Source organism: Heptranchias perlo, chromosome 23, assembly GCF_035084215.1.
Source record: "Heptranchias perlo isolate sHepPer1 chromosome 23, sHepPer1.hap1, whole genome shotgun sequence".
In the NCBI taxonomy this organism is placed as follows: Eukaryota; Metazoa; Chordata; class Chondrichthyes; order Hexanchiformes; family Hexanchidae; genus Heptranchias; species Heptranchias perlo.
Genome location: NC_090347.1, coordinates 27,347,639 through 27,366,994, shown reverse-complemented (window position 1 = coordinate 27,366,994; position 19,356 = coordinate 27,347,639). Strand labels below are relative to the sequence as shown.

Here is a 19,356-nt window from a genome sequence, read left to right as displayed (position 1 = left end):
GAAAACCACATGTGGAACAAGAATAGCTTTTATATAGTAAATCAAACTAACGCGGGTAATTGAAGCCTGACTAATTCCAGCCTTGAGTATGGGCGAGACCACAAGAACTCCAGATTAGCCATGTGATAGCTTGTCCAATTGCAGCTTTAGTCTTCCTCCCAAAATGCACAAGAAAAACTAGTCCCCAAAGATCAATATTAGAGCTGTTCACCTAACAGAATAGCCCAGGAGTGTACTTGTTTGCAAACTAGGATTTTTAAAAGGGTAAGGTTTTCATTTGAATGATTGATTCTAATATCTCACTAACTATATGTACAGGGCCAAATTAGTTAACTATAAGCAACCGAAGGGAGAAAATACTAGTGAAATTATACTTGGCTTCCTGAAGGAGTTGGCTTCACTTTTGAATGATAGAACTTTTAACTGGTCATTCTCTACTTCTCCCCATTAAAACTTCATGCGGACAGAAGGGATCTGTACAGTCAACTGACGTCGCTGCAACAATCAGGCATCATATGCAGCTAGTCAATTTATGGCATTCTATTGGCTAATAGGACTAGATGTTAATGGCAGACGTGAGCGAGCAGTTAGGGATGTAGCCAGGTACAAACTACACTATATAAAATAGCAGTTTTTCCACACAGCTACAAAACACAGCGACAGGTAAGATAGTGAATTAGCAATATCACTGATTTATAATTGCAAGTGTAGTCATACGGGTTCAAGTTTACTTTCCAAGCTTGTTTAAAAAATAGCAACGCTAAATCCTTTGCCTATTAACTACGTTTATTTTACTTAAATGTAGCCTAGAACCACAACTAAATAAGCTATCTTGAAAGTCTACACTAACTATTTGAATGTTAAATCGATATTTCTAAGTACATGATTCCATTAACCCTATACAGCCCATTTACCCAATACACATTCTTTACAGAAGAGCATTGGGCAAGCATTGTGGTAGAATATTTCCTGTATTGATCCAAGTAACAATTAGTTTTTGTGCTTCATTTATTAGGAGAGTATGTTGTGCATTAAATTCACATTCATCATAATTTTGAAAAACCAGGTAGACAAAATCTGCCCCATCTCCTGCCTCAAACAGAAAGCCAGCCAGACTTGCATTTATATAGCACCTTTCACATACTCAAAACACACCAAAGCACTTCACAACCCATGAATTACTTTTGAAATGCAGTCAATGTTTCATAGGTGAACACTGCAACTAATTTGTATACAGCAAGGTCCCACACGGTGATCGTGAATGACCAGATAATCTGTTTTGGTGTGTTGGTTGAGGAATTAATGCCAGGACATGTAACTCCCTACTTCTCCCAAAACGTGCCTTTGGATCTTATCCACCTGCCTGACTCAGACAGCACTCGCTCAGTGCCGCACTAGATGACAGGTGCTAGTCCTGGAGTGGGACTTGAACCAACAAACTATGCAAAAAATACAAATATCAGGGAGGGTTGCTAGTTATGGGAGGGTTGTCATCTTTGAAATTCAGTATCATTTACTTACAAAACGTGAAGAGTTGTCATTTTTCACAGTTTTGGCATTGCCAAACGATTCTAGTATGGGGTTTGCTTGCAGAAGCTGTCGTTCCAGTTCTCCCTAAAAAAGGAGAAAATAAGTCTTTAGAAATGAAAAAGACCATCACCAAAACCATACCAACGTGGTAACCCAAATTACTGCCCATTGACAATCAAATTGCTGGGTTTTTTTTGCAAAGTTTGCAGGGCTTTTCTACTTATTTGATCAGCAACGTTTTACTACAAGAATGGTTGAGACCAGCAGCTGATGGGAACATGGAGCAAGCAGACTAATTATGTTACTCATACCCAATGCTCTCTGGCCAGGGGAAAGTTAAGCTCTGCCCAAAGTTTCCTCACCAACATCCAAATGCTAGTTAGATTTGAATGTTGAAGAGCAGACAGGATAGATTAAAAGTGAACTTTAAATATTATCTTTGCATTGCATGCTGTAATTATGTAACTGGTACAATTACCATAACCTACAGCTGGTCTTGCATTGGTTAGCTAAATTTAATTCTGGTAACTTCAGATTGTGCTACACTGCTTTGGATTGATGGAAACTATTCTTTAAGTGGCTTGTAAAACTAAAAGAACACGATGACAACAATGCAGATATTGGGGCGGGTTTGTTAAGTATCAAACAAATCCAACTTCTTCTGATTTACTTTTGGCCAGGCCACAGGAAAAAATTCTTCTATTACACACCCCCAATCCAACAGATAAACGTATCCAAACTGCGAGGGCAAAGAAGCAGAGGCTCCAGTATGACCTGGAACAGTGAGGCATATTATTAGACAAGTCAGAATATTAATTTTGCATATGACTTGGATTCCAAAGTGACCATTGTTGCAAGTAGAGCAAAATTGAGGAAGTGATTTTTGAATATAAGCTAATCATGAGGAAAATTCCAGAGAACAAAATGCTTTTATAAAATCTCCACTTTCTCATTCATTCTCGTCTATGGTACCTTTTAGACCATTAGTAAGATAATCAGTCCAATTTATTGCTGTCATGATCACTCATTTGATTCCAGAACATTTCCATTAAATGGGAATGTTAGCTTAAGTATGGCATCATTTTATTTAAGACATTAATGAGCAAGGCTGAAGTTATAATTCAGTTACAGAAATATTCTGACAGGCTCTTTTGAAATGATGTCCACATATACACTATACAAAGCCAAAATAAAAGATTTAGCAAAAAACATTTGATTAATATTTACATAAAAATTGTGGCCAGTTACAAGAGCTTTAAAAGTGAGAGAATTTGGATCTTCATTTCTATGCCATTCTCATCAGTTTTTACAGACTTCCCAAGCTAAGCCCCACTTCAAGCACATCAGGCCGAAATTACCTTTCATTACGGAAATAGTGATTAGTTTGCCTGCCAAACCAGCCATGTATTCGTGTTTAGAACCACAAGCTTCAACTGACTACAGCCTGTTCTTGTCACACTCGTGATCGATTTACTATTGGAATAGTCAATCAACTTTACATTTTAAAAAGGAAATTGGAGCCAGATATTTTAATTAAGATTGAACAGCATTTTAAAATTTAAGAACTATGAGGTCTTCCCAGATTAATTCACTGCACCCAGTCTTCAAAAGAGAAACTTTGGTATCTTTCATTTTATCATCGTTGGAATGCAAACAAGCATTTCTAAAGGACTAAAGTTCAAACATTTGAGGGTTGCGTGTGGTAAGTAGTTTCCAGTAAATCTAAAGGAATACCACTAACGTCTGTTAAGTGAAGGAACAGCGAAGATGCACAGTTTAATGCTTGCATAGGGATACATAAGAATATAAAAACAATCCATTAGGTACAACTTTTGTTGCACACATTAGATTCCTGCAATTGACAATTTCCAGAGCTATACGATGTGTAGTACAGATATTACATGTTTTCATTCATTGTTTAAAAACTTCAATTTGTGAAACTCCTTCAAGCCTCATGTTTTCATGGACAGTTGAGTTGACAAAGTTGCTGGTTGGTGCAATTCGCTTGACAAGGCTGTGTTCAACAAAAAGGCTGGTTAAATGTAATTGGTTGGTCTTTGAGGTATAGGACTTAACTTTTCATAAAAATCATAGCTAACTTCTACATTTTGTTATCCAATTTTAAGTTTGCAAACAGTACTTTAGCATCAACTAAAATACGTTTAGTTGGTTTCTCCACAACCATTAGCTTTACACTGCAGCCAGCCAGCAGGCAATACAGTTCAAGTGGCACAAACAATGTTTCTCTATCATGCTATAACACTTTCCAGTTTAGAGAATGGACCAAAAACCTCACCCAACTGAGATTAGCAAGTTCAAACATGAACAAAATATTGGCATTCAATGGATTTAAAACACCTATTATGCAAAATTTAAAAATTCCTTTGGCAATTCATCTTCTACAGATTTCATGTGCTACCTTAATTTTTTTGTATCAATCAACCCCACTTTAATGGTACAACTGGTCTTCATTGCAAAAGGATTCAAGTACAGGAACAGGGATGTCTTACTGCAGTTGCACAGGGCCTTGGTGAGACCACATCTGGAATAGTGTGCACAGTTTTGGTCTCCTTATCTGAGGAAGGATGACCTTGCCATGGAGGGAGTGCAATAAAGGTTTACCAGACTGATTCCTGGGATGGCAGGATTGACGTATGCGGAGAGATTGGGTTGACTAGGCCTATATTCACTAGAGTTTAGAAGAATGAGAGGTGATCTCATCGAAACATATAAAATTCTAACAGGACTAGACAGACTAGATGCAGGGAGGATGTTCCCGATGGCTGGGGAGTCCAGAATCAGGGGTCAGTCTCAGGATACAGGATATGCCATTTAGAAGCGAGATGAGGAGAAATTTCTTCACTCAGAGGGTGGTGAACCTGTGGAATTCTCTACCACAGAAGGCAGTGGAGATATATTTCTTAACGCTAAAGGGATCAAGGGACATGGGGTAAAAGCTGTAACAGGGTACTGAGTTAGACGATCTGCCATGATCATTTTGAATGGCGGAGTAGGCCTGAATGGCCTACTCTTACTCCTATTTTCTATGTTTCTATGTTAAAGCTTTATGCACTCAATACTGGCATTTGCTATGGGACAGCAGAGCCTTGATTGAAAATTCAAGTTTGGAAAAATGTTATTGTACAGAGATCACCTCCTACTATTAGCATTCACAACTGAAACATGAACATTCTCCTAAAATAAAATTAATTTGAAATAACTCAATTTTCAGTTGACTTCCTGTATACAGTTGACAGAGGGATAAAAGTTAATTTTTATAGCAATGAATCAGCAACTTCTGTACATTTCAATAGATCATTTTACTTTTCAGTTGAATCCAATAGGTTTTCTATTTACATCAAATCCCGTGAATCAGGTTTAAAGAGGCCAGGTAAAATTCTAAATAGGATTATATCAATGCGCATTTGTAAACAGATGCGCAATGACCCAAGTGCCTGCACTGAAGATTGAGGGGTTTAGGGCGTCCAGTGGTTTGGTGGGTTAATGCACAGCATGGCATTGAGTCATGTAGACCAGGAAGCTCTGTTTGATTCCCAGGTCTATGCAGAGTTTGCTGATCCTAGCCAGGGCAGTGATGGGAGCAGTACTACAACTGGTCTCAGGATCCCCTGGGCAGAAAGGAAAAAAATAGGTATTACTTGCACTTCTGGGTTTTTTTTAAATCAAGTCAACTATGATCAGTTGTAAGCTGCCCTACATATACAGCCTGCTTGGATATGTCTGCTTCTGAAAAGAGCTCAAAGCATTATTATTTTTCCCCTTTCAAACAGGCTAGATTACTGAGTACTTTTATGGCCAAAAGATGACATGTCTTCAGTGACTGAGAAGCCCTCCACATCTGTCTGCATCACTGAGTGGCACAGCACAGAACAGAAGTCAGGGACAAGTATTTTTATATCCATCTGTTGCAGGGTGCTGAGATTCTTGAGTGAGTTCCAGTTAAGTTGCAACTGGCCTAATTGATAAATTTTGTTATATCCACTCAAGGTTTCCCACTCATTTGCCAATCTCAAGAGGAAGAAAGCAGCCCTACTAGTCTATATCTGGAGCCCTGGACCTTAGGATATGATCACATGAATTTTTTTTTTTTTATCTGCTGCTTAGTCCCCAAGCATTAGCCTTCAGTCTAGGATTTTTTGACCTTGCTTACAGTGTTCCAATTGCTGTTATTTCAATCATTCGATGGCAATTCATTGCACTTTTTCTTTGCATGATTATGTTGCATTGAAACCAAAAATAAAGTTAAAAAACCTTGAAATTACATAAAACCTAATGCACAAATCTTAGCTATATGCAAGCCTTTAGATGTACATAGTATAATGTGCTGTAATAAATCCAAAAAGTAAATTCATACATTTCAAATAAGGTGACGAGAAATAAAACCCAGTCTTTCAATCTGCAGATATTTGGGCAGATATCCCCAGGATGTTTGTTTTTAATAGCACCGGAGCCCAACAATGTGAAATGGATAATATCCAACCATAAACTGTGCATATTCCTTATTCTCAATATCATGCAGAGTTAAGGTCTATTTACTGAGCTATAAACAGCAAGGGAAAGAAACAGAATGCATTACAAGTCAGTCTGAGATCAGACAAACAGATGTAGCAGAGCAAAGCAGCTTTTCCTTGAATTTTACAGCTGATTATATAACAAGACTTGATTTACAGCTGCACAGAAACTGGTCATGAACATGTTTAATGAATGCTGATATCTAACTTAAATCAACTTTTGAAATGCAGGGGAGGAATTTCCAAATATTTGAGATGAAATATCTGCAGGAAAATAAAAAAAGTGTCCTTCACTGTATACTCAATTAGCATGCTGTTGCACATTTAAGCATTCAGCACATCCAGGCTCATATTTGAATGGCAGATAAAATATTCCAGTACTTATTCTCCAGAAGGAAGTTACTTTAACAAACATAGAAGCCTTTTATAGAGCATGGAGAAGTTACTTAAGAGTTAGATAGAAACCAGCAAATTCCTGACATACTGCACCAGTGACTCTTACAACTTTTCTCTTCTCTCCTCCCCCTCCCCCCCCCGCCAATACTAAATTCCTGCCAGCAGCTATGGGAAAGCACACTGTGGAAAAGGTTAAGTTATTTTACGATCACATATCCAGACGCTAACTGAATTCTTGAATAAAGCTTTTCGGATTAAGATTTATCTTGTCCAATAAAGTTGCTTGGGATTTTAAAAAGGCAGAAAAAATGTCAGCTCTTTACAAAGTAAAATACAAACTTTTCAAACAAACGCAAAAGCATTTATAGTTAATAGAGCGTTATAATGCATCATGGTTCAGTCATCCAGCACACTGGTACAGATGCAAAGATGACAGCTGGTGCAGATCAATTCAAGTAAACTTGATACTCGAGTAGGAAGAGTACAATCATCTTAGAAACTTCATAATCTCAAGTGCTATGCCTCAAGTCAAAAAGGACAGTGTTACAAAATATCTGCTTTTACATCTCTTCCAGTAGTTTGGCATTGCATAAACAGGATAAAATTAATTGATTTTGGGGAGAGTACAAGATACTTTTCATTTGATGCAAGTTTGTTGAAAACACCTTCTGGAGTACAGACCAGCAATGTGTAACAAAGAAAAAGAACAGGACTGCTTTGGTTTCAGCAGATAAGCAATGAAATCATGCAAAGCAGTGCAAGAGAGGCAAGGCATAATCAAGAATTGATGCTATTGTTTGCTGCAGGCTAAATGTAAACTCTAGAAGAAAAGATCTCATCTGTTGCATGCAACAATAGCATCCTGTTTCTTGTGCCCAAGATGAGATTGACCATGAAATTGTTACCACAGTCTGAACAGCAGGGACTTAAAACTACATGCTACTCACATATAACAGTGATGTTCCACTCTGCAGTCAATGGGCAGAAACACATAGCATACCAAAATAAAATGTTAGTGACATAGCAACACAAGTTTACTTCAACTAGTTCTGATCTGTACCAGAAACAGGATGCCTGTTAACTTTGAAGGTGAAAAGATGCTACACGTATTAGGAATTAATAAAATGAAAAGCTAGCTATAATTTCAAAAATCCTGACTCAAGCTTTTCATTTTTTTTTAAACCCATCTCTTCCAATATCTCAAGACAGAATAAAGCAAATCCAAAAATGAATCTGACCACTCCTATAGGTCAACATTTATTGCATTTTGAAGTAAAAACTGAAACACTCATTGATGTGTTACTGCACTTTTAATGGGCTTAAAACAACCAATGAAGTGAAGAAAAATGTAAATTATTCCAAAATTATATTAAACTATCAAATCAATGATCATCTTTCCTTTACACATTAGAAGGTCTTAAACCTAAATACATTTCTATTCCCCACATGAAGAAAACAGCAAGGTTTAGGTAGCACTAGGGATTTTCTTCCCCCTTCCCCATCTCTTCCAAGGAGATATCAGGATGGGTGACCAAAAGCTTGGTTAGAAGTAGGTTTTAAGGATGGTCTTAAAGGAGGAGAGTGAGGTGGAGAGTCTTAGGGAGGGAGTTCAGAGCTTGGGGCCTATATAACTGAAGGCACAGCCGCCTATGGTGGGACAAGGGGAATTGGGAAGGAGGGGGCGGGAGACAAGAGCTCAGAGTTGGAGAAATGCAGAGTTCTTGAAGGGTTGTCGGACTGAAGGTTATAGAGATTGGCCATAGGAGGGATTTGAACACGAGAATGAGAATTTTAAAGATCAATACATTGGTGGACCGGGAACCAAGCACAGGGATGATGAATGAGCATGACTTGCTGCCGGTTACAATATGGGTAGAGTTTTTGATGCACTCAAGTTCATAGGCAGGGTGGAAGATGGCAGGCTAGCCTGATGAGTGTTGGAAGAGTAGAGTCTGGAGATAACAAAAGCATGAGCGCTTCAGCAGAAGGTAAGCTTATATAGCAATAAAAAGGATAGTCAGTAGTCTGAATCTGAATCTTGATGGCGAAGACACTACGAGAGACCAGATGGATAAACTACTTTGGATTTTTATGTACATGGAACAGCATCAGGGAACCATTTACACATTGTTATCAAATACACTCATTAGTATGCTACTGCACTTTATAACTTCCTACTGTGGAAATGGGAGTGCCATACTAACCAGTTTTACATGGTACAGGTTTGAATTATTGCCAATTAAATTATGACTGGCAAGTTTCCACTGGGAATTGGATAGATTGTTCTAACTGAAAAAAAGTTGGCAATGATGAATTTTTGAGTGGGGGAAGGAAAAGAATTAAGAGCACCACCCCTGTTGCATGGAATTTAAAAAAGGGAAGTAGATTACAGAATTTATAGTTTTTAAACAACAATGCAGGCTGAGCTCCAACAGGAAGCTCAGATTGCTAGAGAAACAGGATAGCAAGGACTAGGCTTAGCACTAGAGGGAAAACATATTCAAGAATGATTTCATGTATACAGGCCAGACAGACAATAACTTCCCTCCTAGTGGCATCCTTTTTGGAATAATCACTCATTTCTTATAAACCACTTGCTTTTAAATATAGAAATGTGCCACATCAAGTCCAAGAGATAGTCTAAACTATTAGATCATTGTCTTGCCATTTTCTGCAGGAAATCCCATTCAAAAATCAATGCTGCAAATGTCAGGCTCACTATTAAATATTCTGACCAAAGTTAAGATTTTGGAACCAAAAGTACCACAAGTTTGTTTAGGTAGAAATTATACATTTGTATGAAGTGTTCAACAGTCTTCAGTCTGACAACATTCTAGTATAAATATATGTTCAAAGTGACAACACTTGAAAATAGTACGTTGAAAGTAAGGGTTCAATTACAAAAGAGTAGCAACTGAAATAGCATGGAATTAATCATTTTACTTCAGAATGTAGGTTTTAGAAAAAGACCAGAAAGCAAGTAGCCATTGTATGCTTTTCTGAAACGATGCCTAATGACTCCTTTAAAGGGCTTTCAAAGCAACAGTAAAGGAAAAGACAAGTGTAAAGAAGATTCAAAATAATAAGTGATCAATAAACTGGGAAAGGTGTCAATCACATGCTGCAAAGAGTTAAACTGAAGAGCATTTAACACTTGCCTGATGTTTCACTGGTTTAGGCGATTCGGGCTGCTTGTCGCAAACAAATAAATAGCATGGTTAGGAAATATGCATTAAGTTCAAAACAGCTGGGCACCTCTCCAAGTTCTGTACAGCAAGCATTTCATTGAAGCACAAAACATCAGTTTTTGCTCATGGAATTAAACAAAGATTTTTGTGAATTAAGAATTCATCCATTTGTATTGCGATGGCCACTATGAACTGCAAATTTCAGTATCATTTTAAATGGTATCTCTTCAGGGGCTGCGAACTCTTACTTAAAGCTTTTGCTTTTATCCATTGCTACCCAGAGTTCATCTGGCAGGGGGCTGTCCACAGCACAATTGCCTAGCTTTGCACTGCAATAACACCGGTAGCACAGAAGAGTAAAAAAACTCAACACATTCAGCTTTTGAAAGATGACTTGCATTTATATTACTGCATCAAATCTTGCAAATGTCTCAAGTATTTCATGTATTTGAAATGTAGGGATTGTTATCTGGGCAGGTATGACGCAAATTTATACAGAACAGATGGCAAGCTGGCTACAAAACAGAAAATAGAGAATGGGGGTTAAAGGTAGTTACTCAGACTAGCAAAAGGTGGGAAGTGGTGTTCCACAAGGATTGGTGATGGGACCACTGTTGTTCACAATTTACATAAACGATTTGGACTCGGGAATCGAAAGAACAATTTCCAAATTTGCAGAACACACCAAATTGAGGGGTATAGTTAATACAGAGGAGGACTGCAACAAAATCAGGAAGACATTAATAAAAACTTGCAGAATGGGCGTGTAATTGGCAAATAAATTTCAATATAGATGTGTGACTCATTACTTTTTGGTAGGAAGAATACTGCTTGGATATTAAGAGTCTAGATGGGGTAGTGGAGCAAAGGGATCTGAGGGTACAGATACACAAATTAAAAGTAGCAACACAGGTTGATAAGGCCATAAAAAAGGCAAACAGCACTGGGGTTCATTTCTAGAGGAACAGAATTGTAAAACAGGGAAGTTATGTTAAACTTGTATAGAACCTTGGTTTGAACTCATGAGTACTGAACAGTTCTGGTCTCCATATTACAAAAAGGATAGAGGCACTGGAGAAGGTGCAAAAAAGATTTACTAGGATGATACCAGAACTGACAGGTTATACTTATGAAAGATTGAGCAGGCTGGGGCTCTTAGAGAAAATAGAAGAATGAGAGGTGACCTGATGGAAGTCTTTAAGATTATGAAGGGGTTTGATAGGGTAGACAGAGAAGATGTTTCCATTTGTGCAGGAGACCACAACTAGGGGCCATAAATATAAGATAGTCACTAATAAATCCAATAGGGAATTCAGGAGAAACTTCTTTACCTAGAAAGTGGTTAGAATCTGAAATTCGCTACCACAAGGAGTAGTTGAGGCGACCAGCATACATGCATTTAAGGGGAAGCTAGATAAACACAGTAGGGAGAAAGGAATAGAAGGACATGCTGATAGGGTTGGTTGAAGTAGGTAGGGAAGGGGCTTGGGCTGAATGGCCTGTTTCTGTGCTGTACATTCTATGTAAATTCTGTGTTCTGTGCCCAAATAAATGTACTGATCCATTTATCTAGGTTAGTGAAGGTAGCTTTGGAGTTCCTGTCTGGAATTGGCCTAGATTAAAAGACAATTCTAGTCAAGAGATTAGCTTGCCAGCAAGTGGGATAACACTTTTACCCCAAACAATTTTGTATAGTACTGCAGATAAAGTTGTCTCCAAATGTTTGAGCTTAATTGTACTTACCCTAGATATGAATTCAACTTTGTGTATTTAATATCTCACAATTTTTTTTAAAATTACAGGTTTTAGTATGAAGTGCAGTGAGAGTTGGATATTAAAATGTAGAGGACATCTGCATATAATGAGATTGTCTTCTACACTGATCCCTTACACAGTAGTTTTGATACCAAATGAATCTATGGCTAAAAGGGGCAGTGGGAACCCAGATGAGTTTGGAATTGGAAAGTTTGGATCATTTGAAGTTACTGTGCGAATGGCAGCAGAATAATTGGGTAAGCCATTTGATGTACAAATCCCACAAAAGATAGATTTTAGCAGAGCAGGGTGCAGTATGAACAGTTTGGCCAATTAGGTCCCATTCCAAGCCCAAAATACCATTTTATTTTAAATATTTCAAACTCGAAGGTAGAGATTATAAACTGAAGGTCACAATTTGTGGGCTCGAAAGTAGTGGGATATTTTAAACAAAAAAAAGTGTTTCAAAAGCACATTGGGGGGGGGGGGGGGGGGGGGAGATCAGCTGATTTATTGGTCACAACTCTGGAGACCCTGCAAAGGAACCACTTAAATATGCTTTCTACAATTGGAATGTTTCAGCTGCTCATTTTAATTTAGGAGGGGAAATAGATAATAGTTCATTTCTGCTCAGACTCATTGCCAGGATACATGTCACAATATTGCGATACTAAGTGCTGCTGGTGTAATCATTCCATTTATATAGAAACATTGGAATATACAGGACCGGAAAAAAACCACTGCGGTCCATCTAGCATCAAGGAAACATTCAATCCCATGACAGCACTCACACTGCTTTATGCCATGTAGTTTTAAAACTGGAGGGGGAATACCTATCCATGTTTAGGATAAAGGTTAACAGTTATGTACCCCATTGAGAGGGTATTTTATCCTTTCCACCCCAGATGATGCACCATTTGCTTTTGAGGATGTAACTAGCAAGATAGATAAGGGACAACCAGTGGGTGTAGTATATTTGGATTTTCAAAATAGGCATTCGGTAAGGTGCCAAACAGGTTGTTACACAAGATTAAGGCTCATGGGATTGGGGGTAATGGATTATCATGGATTGAGCATTGATTAACAGACAGAAAAACAGTGAGCAGGAATAAACAGGTCATTTTCAGGTTGGCAGGTTGTAACTAGTGGGGTGCCATGAGGATCATTGCTTGGGCCTCAGCTGTTTACAATATATCTCAGTGACTTAGAGGAGGGGACAGAGTGTAATGTATCCAAGTTTGATGACAATACAAAGCTAGGTGGGAAAGTAAACTGTGAGGAGGACACAAGAGGCTGCAAAGGGATACAGACAGGTTAAGTGAGTGAGCGAGATGATGGCAAATGGAGTAAAATGTGGGAAAATGTGAAATTATCCACTTTGGTAGGATTAGAAAAGCAGAATTTTTTAATTTTTTTTTTAAAAGACTAATAAATGTTGGTAGTCAGAGCGATGTGGGTGTCCTGGGGCACAAATCACAGTTAATGTACAGGTACAGTAAGCAATTAGGAAGGCAAATGGTACGTTAGCCTTTATTGCAAGGGATTTGGAGGATGAGAAAGGAGGTCTTGCTGCAATTATACAGGGCTCTGATGAGACCACACCTGGAATACTGTGTACAGTTTTGGCCTCCTTACCTAACAAAACATATACTTGCCTTTAAAGGCGTGCAACGAAGGTTCACTAGATTGATTCCTGGGATGAGAGGGTTGTCCTTTGAGGAGAGATAGAGTAGAATGGGCCTAGATTCTCTGGAGTTTAGAAGAATGAGAGATGATCTTTGAAACGTATAAAAAAATTTTTTAGAGGGCTTGACAGTAGATGCAGAGAGGATGTTTCCCCTGGCTGGAGAGTCAGTCTCAAGGTAAAGGGTCAGTCATTTAGGACCAGATAAGGAAAAATTTCTTCAGAGGGTTGTGAATCTTTGGAATTCTCTACCCCAGTGGGCTGTGGAGGATCAGTCGTTGAGTATATTGAAGAGAGAAACTGATCGATTTTTGGACACTAAGGGAATCAAGGGATATGGCAGGAAAGTGGAGTTGAGGTAGAAGATGGCTGAGCAGGTTCCTGCTCCTATTTATGTTTTCAAGAACACAGGGCGTAGCAAAGCACTTTACAGCCAATGAATTACTTTTGAAGTGTAATCACTGTTGTAACGTAAAGAAACACAGCAGCCAATTTGTATATAGCAAGGTTCCACAAACAGCAATGAGATGACACCTATTAATTTCAGTATAAAAAGATGGTACCATTTGCTGGTAATCCTGGCAAAAACATGAGTTTCTGCTCAACCCCAAGCATCACTTGCTAACATCTGTGGTGGCTTGAACTCTATTTGGGAGGATTTTGAAATAAACACCCCCCAAAAGGGAGTTTTGTTTACTCCTGATGGACTAAATCTCTAATGTTTGTCAAACAAGTGCTGATGATCTGACTAAGGAATTTCTCTTCTGTTTATAAATGCAGAGTGGATCATGGAGTGACAATGACAACAGTGGGCTCAAAATATAAGTAGTCAATCTCTTGTGGCACTGCATTTGGGTAGTCAAGACCAAGTGTAATCCTCAGGTGAAGGTAGTTGGGGGCATGAGTCAATCATACTTTATTAGTTGAATAGCAAAAGTTGTGTCGATTTGGGAAGCAGAAATCTACAGTTCGTTGGAACATAGAAGTTTCTCCATACAGGCTGGGGAGCTGGGAGATGCTAAACTGCTTACTATAGTAGCACCACTAATGGGAAAGTGTAATACAGAATGACGAGTTTACATTGGCAGTTTGCATTATGAAACAGGACACAGGAATTTAGAATGGAAGAGAGCTGACACAATTTGCATGCAGACTCAAGATTTTTAATATGATAGATGGTTTGCAATAGCCTGTCAAAAAGGGCTCAATATTTTAAATCACATGAATTCCCCAGAGGAAAGAAAGATAGGTTTTTGAAAAAAATATCTTGTATGATAGCAACTTCAAACATTTGCTACCACCACCCTCAGAATACCTAGTGGGACATGTGCAGTGACTAACACAGAAATGAGCTCACCATACCTCTCCTGGTATTTTAGAAAGATGGAACACAAAAGTACGAGGGGTTTCTTTCAGTTTTCATAACTTAAAAATTGCTTTTCATTTTAGCACTGTGTAATACACTTGTCATAACGGCTATTCAGTCACTAACAAGTTCTGGTGTGCAGAGAAACTGGTTCATGTTTCCAGCAGAATTCTCCTCCTGGGTTTTCAAATCATTTCATAGTGGTAATCCCCATATTAGGAACATGTTCACTTTCTGAAAAACCTAGTTTTTAAATTCCATGAGGCAAAATACACTCATCTCAGGGCATAGCACACTAAGAATCAAGTTATTTCACAATATAGCTTATTCCATTGTATTGTTAATATGTTACATTACAAGGCCCATTTTTAAACTGTAAGCAAGCAGATAGCTATATGCCAGGTCATAAAGACCAATTAAGCTTTTGCACCAAATATACTGTAACACCATACTGCCAATTAATTAGTTGCATTATGCAATTATCAGAAGCCACACATTGGCATTAATGTATTAGAATCAAGACATTTTTAAAACAACCATACCTGTAACATACAAACAACTGGGATTAATGCCACAACAGTTTTATGAAGAATTTAACTCACTGGAATATTGTGGTCCTTTCGTCCTTTGTGAGAGGAAGCAACATGGGCCAGATATTGAATAACTTTCTTCGTGTTTTCAGTCTTGCCTGCACCAGATTCTCCTCTGTATTCAAAAATGATTAGGACAAAAAAAGTTAATTTTGGGTGAACGCACATGTTTTAGTAAAGTTTGATTCTTCCAGGCCATGTACTAACTGTAGGCAAGATTTCAAATGGCCAACTAGCTCTAAAGCTTTCACCAGCACTTATCTAGTCTTGAGTAGCTAATTGAGGGCTGGGAAGGCTTGTTGTAGGAGTTTTCTTCCCCTCCCACAAGAAACCTCTATTCTCAACAGCCCCTTCCCACAAAGCATGATTGAAATCAGAAGCTCAGCAGAGTGGGCAGTGAACCAACATCCCACAACTTTGACGTTGAAACATGCAATGCACAATGGGCCTGTTACGATTCAGGTTCTCACCAGATAATTTTTCTTGGGCCAATGCAAAGGATTGCTTCCACGGACAAGCGCCAACTCCCTATTAACAGGAGCGTGATATACACGCAAATTATACTATAACACTCCTCAGGTGAGCAATGAACCCTCAAGGATGCCGTTAAGCTGAAAATAGTGCAAGACTCCTTATATACTCCTACTCACAAAATAACTGGCAGATGAATCTCAGTTATTATTAAATCTGCTTCCACCACCCTTTCAGGCTTTGCATTTCAGATCATTACAACTTGATGCATAAAAGTGGTTTCATGTTGCCTCTAGCTCTTTTACCGATCTTAAATCTGTGTCCTCTTGTTACTGACCTTTCTGCCACTGGAAACAGTTTCTCCTTATTTACTCGATCAAAACCAGTCATGACTTTGAATAAGTCTATCAAATCTCCCTTTAACCTTCTGTTCCAAGAGCAACCCCAGCTTCTCCACACAACTGAAGTCACTCATCCCTGGTACCATTCTAGTAAATCTCTTCTGCCCTGAGGCCTTGACATCCTTCCTAATGTGTGGTGCCCTAGAACTAAACAGAATACTCAAACTGAGGCCCGGTGTTTTATAAAAGGTGTAGCACAACTTCCTTGCTTTTGCACTCTATGCCTCTTAATAAAATCCAGGATCCCATATGCTTTAACAGCCTTCTCAACTTGTCCTGCCACCGTCCCCATATCTAAGGAGGATTGAAAGATTGTGGTCAGAGCCTCCCCAATTTCCACCCTTACTTCCCTCTAATCTAGGATGCATCCCATCTGGATGGAGTGACTTTTCTACTTTGAGTACCTCCTCTATCTATTTTTATCCTATCCAAAATCACTACTACCTCCTCCTTTACTGCTACAATGGCAGCATCCTCTTCTCTAGTGAAGACTGATGCAAAGTATTCATTTACTGCCTCAGTCATTCCCTCTGCCTCCACAAGATCATCCTTTTTGTCCCTAATCAGTCCCACCCTTCCTTTGACTGCCCTTTTACTATTGATAGGTTTATAAAAAGACTTTTTGGTTCCCTTTTATGTTAGCCACTAATCTGTTCTCATGCTCTTTGCCCCTCATTCCCTTTTTTTATTAAAGATCTCCTCTGTAATTTGTATTCAGCCTGGTTCTCTACTGTATTATGAAACTTACATGTCATAAGCCAATTCATTTTAATCTATCTTTAGAGATCCAGGGAACTCAACATTGGATGGCCTTCCTTTCCCCTCTCGTAGGAATGAGTTTACTCTGTACCCGAACCAACTCCCCCTTGAAGGCCTCCCATTGTTCAATTACTGTTTTACCTGCCAATTTTTGATTGCAAGTCACCAGGGCAAGGTCCCTTTTTAAACTCTCAGAAATTAGCCCTCCTCCAGTTAAGTATTTTCACATTTGATTATTTCTTGTCCTTTTCCATAACTATTCTAAACCTAATGATCTTATGATCACTGCTCCCCAAATGCTACCTCAGCCCCACTTCATTCCCCAGAACTAAATCCATTACTGTTTAGCTCCTGGTTGGGTTGGCAACACACTGTTCTAGAAAGTTCTCTTGTACACATTTCAGGAAATTCTTCCCCTCTTTACCCTTAACACTGTTACTGTCCTGGTCTATATTGGGATAACTGTCCATTATCACTACTCTATAGTTCTTGCATCTTTCTGTAATTTGCTCCTCTATCTCCTTCCCACTATTTGGTGGTCTATAGTATACATCCAGTAGCATAACAGCTCCTCTTGTTCCTTAATTCTAACCAAATGGATTCTTTGACCCCTCAACTACATCATCCCTTTCCAATGCTACAATAGTTTCTTCGATCAATACTGCCACCCACCTCCCCCTCCTTTCTTTCCTTCCCTATCTTTCCTGAATACCTGGTAGCCAGGATTGTTAAGTACCCAATCATCCCCTTCTTTGAACCAGGTTTTGGTTATTGCCACTATCATAATCCCATTGGACAACCTGAGCCTGCAGCTCACCAACCTTATTTACCATGCTACGTACATTCATGCATGTGCATTCCAAACTCATCACAGATTGCTTCGCATTTACCCAGTCAGATCCCTCTCTGAACTATTCTTTAATCCTACTTGTCCCTCCCAGTCCTCTGTGCATCTCGTTTCTCCTCTGTTTCATCCTGATGCCCATCCCCCTAACCAAATTAGTTTAAACCCTGCCCCACTGCACTAGTTAACCTCCCCGCAAGGACATGGTCCCAGCTCTGTTGAGGTGCAACCCACCCATCTTGAACAGATCTCTTCTGCCCCAGAACTGGTCCCAATGCCTCAGGAAACTGAAGCCCTCCCTCATTATAAAGTCTAGAAACATTGATGTGTTCTAAATTATGAGAATTTATGAGGAAAAGTTTACACATGAAATTGATAGTGTTTCCACTAGCCACAACTCAAAACTGCTGAGCAAAAATTCACTGAAGAGCCCAGATACGGGATAAAAATTACTCAAATTTAAACAGACAAGGGAACAAAAAGGCACCTTTCACAACTAAATATAGCTATCAATCTATATCTGCCGTAAGTAACTTGAAGAATGCATTTTAAAATTATAACACTCAACTGCTCAGGATCGAGAAAAAAATTTCCCTTTAGCAGTAATTTCAGTTCAACATGAGCTACACCATGGGATGGCCAGAAAGAAGCAGTGGCAGCTGGCAAAGAGGAAATTGCAACAGTGACACCCAGTGGCATCTATTAGCGAGCTTGGTCATGCTGATTAACTGACCATGCTGGAGTAACCACAGCAGATAACTCATTCCCAGGTTGACTTTTCAATTGTGTTGTTAGATGCATGACTGAACACCAGGTCACATTTTCATAAATGCCATTTCTGCTGCTTTAAAAGCAATAATTTCCCGTCTATATCTGCATTGCAGGAACCTGGCATCAGGCCAGAAGTAGTCTACAAAAATGTGTGGTATCCATTGCTGTTGGCATTAAAAGCCACAATTTGGGATTTCAATTCACTGAAGGCCAGTTTGGGCCACATTTCCTTGTAAGGCAATAATGTTTAAATAATCCTCTCCTCCTAAATCAAAACCAACACCATTTACCAATTACATTCTTTGGTAGGCACATCCAAAGTCTTTTGGTCACTTTCTTAAATTTGGAAACTACAAACAGACAAAAAAAAAATGTAACACATGCATGCCTTTATAATCTGTCCAAAATAGGTGAATTTTGAATGTTGGTTTTGCTATTTTAAATCTGGGCTACAGAAAGAATTTTTACAATTTCAACAAGATTTATGCAATATGCTGCATCAAAAAGTTAGCACAATATTTCTGAAACATTATACACTTGATACAATGTAGACACAGGCAACATTGATGCACATGCTTCAGAAATTAGCTAGAGTTGCCAGATTCCTGGGATTAAAAAAATTCACATTGACATTGTTATTTAAAGCATGCACATTGTTGGGTTAACCAAACTAGTCAGACATGAAAACCACAAGATGCAAAAGTGTGGGGCTGGCAATGGCATTATGGTGAGTCACTAACAGATGTGTGAAAGTGGAACGATCTTAACTGCTATTCTATTGGCAGGAAACAACCGCTGCAGTCAAGTGCATGTTTAGTTGGTTGCGTGACTTCAGCATTATGCACAAGTACAAATATTATGTAGCTGATTGAATAAGTAATGTAAATCAAAAACAGCAAACAATTTAAGTGGTACAGAATGTACAAATCTAACAGAAGGTAAACAGGTAAAATTTCTAACGTGGAACATGAAAGCTAATCAGACACTAGTAGTATGCAAAATTTAGCAAAGATAATAAAATCAATATTTTTTGAAAGCTCTTCCAGCCACTAGAAGCAATTTAGATAAC

General features: G+C 38.7%; 1 protein-coding gene across 5 annotated transcripts in view; it reads right to left on the bottom strand.

The window, feature by feature from the left end:
- LOC137341207 (myosin-10) overlaps positions 1 to 19,356 on the bottom strand; it is a 133,416-nt gene that overhangs the window by 58,542 nt on the left and 55,518 nt on the right. The window contains exons 5-8 of one of the 5 annotated variants that reach the window (XM_068004249.1): positions 15,054 to 15,156; positions 9,617 to 9,649; positions 7,406 to 7,426; positions 1,522 to 1,614 (exon numbers count right to left, since the gene is read on the bottom strand). In XM_068004249.1, coding sequence (XP_067860350.1) covers positions 1,522 to 1,614; positions 7,406 to 7,426; positions 9,617 to 9,649; positions 15,054 to 15,156 — 250 coding nt within the window. Of the gene's footprint in view, positions 1 to 1,521; positions 1,615 to 2,240; positions 2,447 to 7,405; positions 7,427 to 9,616; positions 9,650 to 15,053; positions 15,157 to 19,356 lie in introns of those variants that run through there. The other 4 variants (XM_068004250.1, XM_068004251.1, XM_068004252.1 and 1 more) reach the window with 4 other exon arrangements.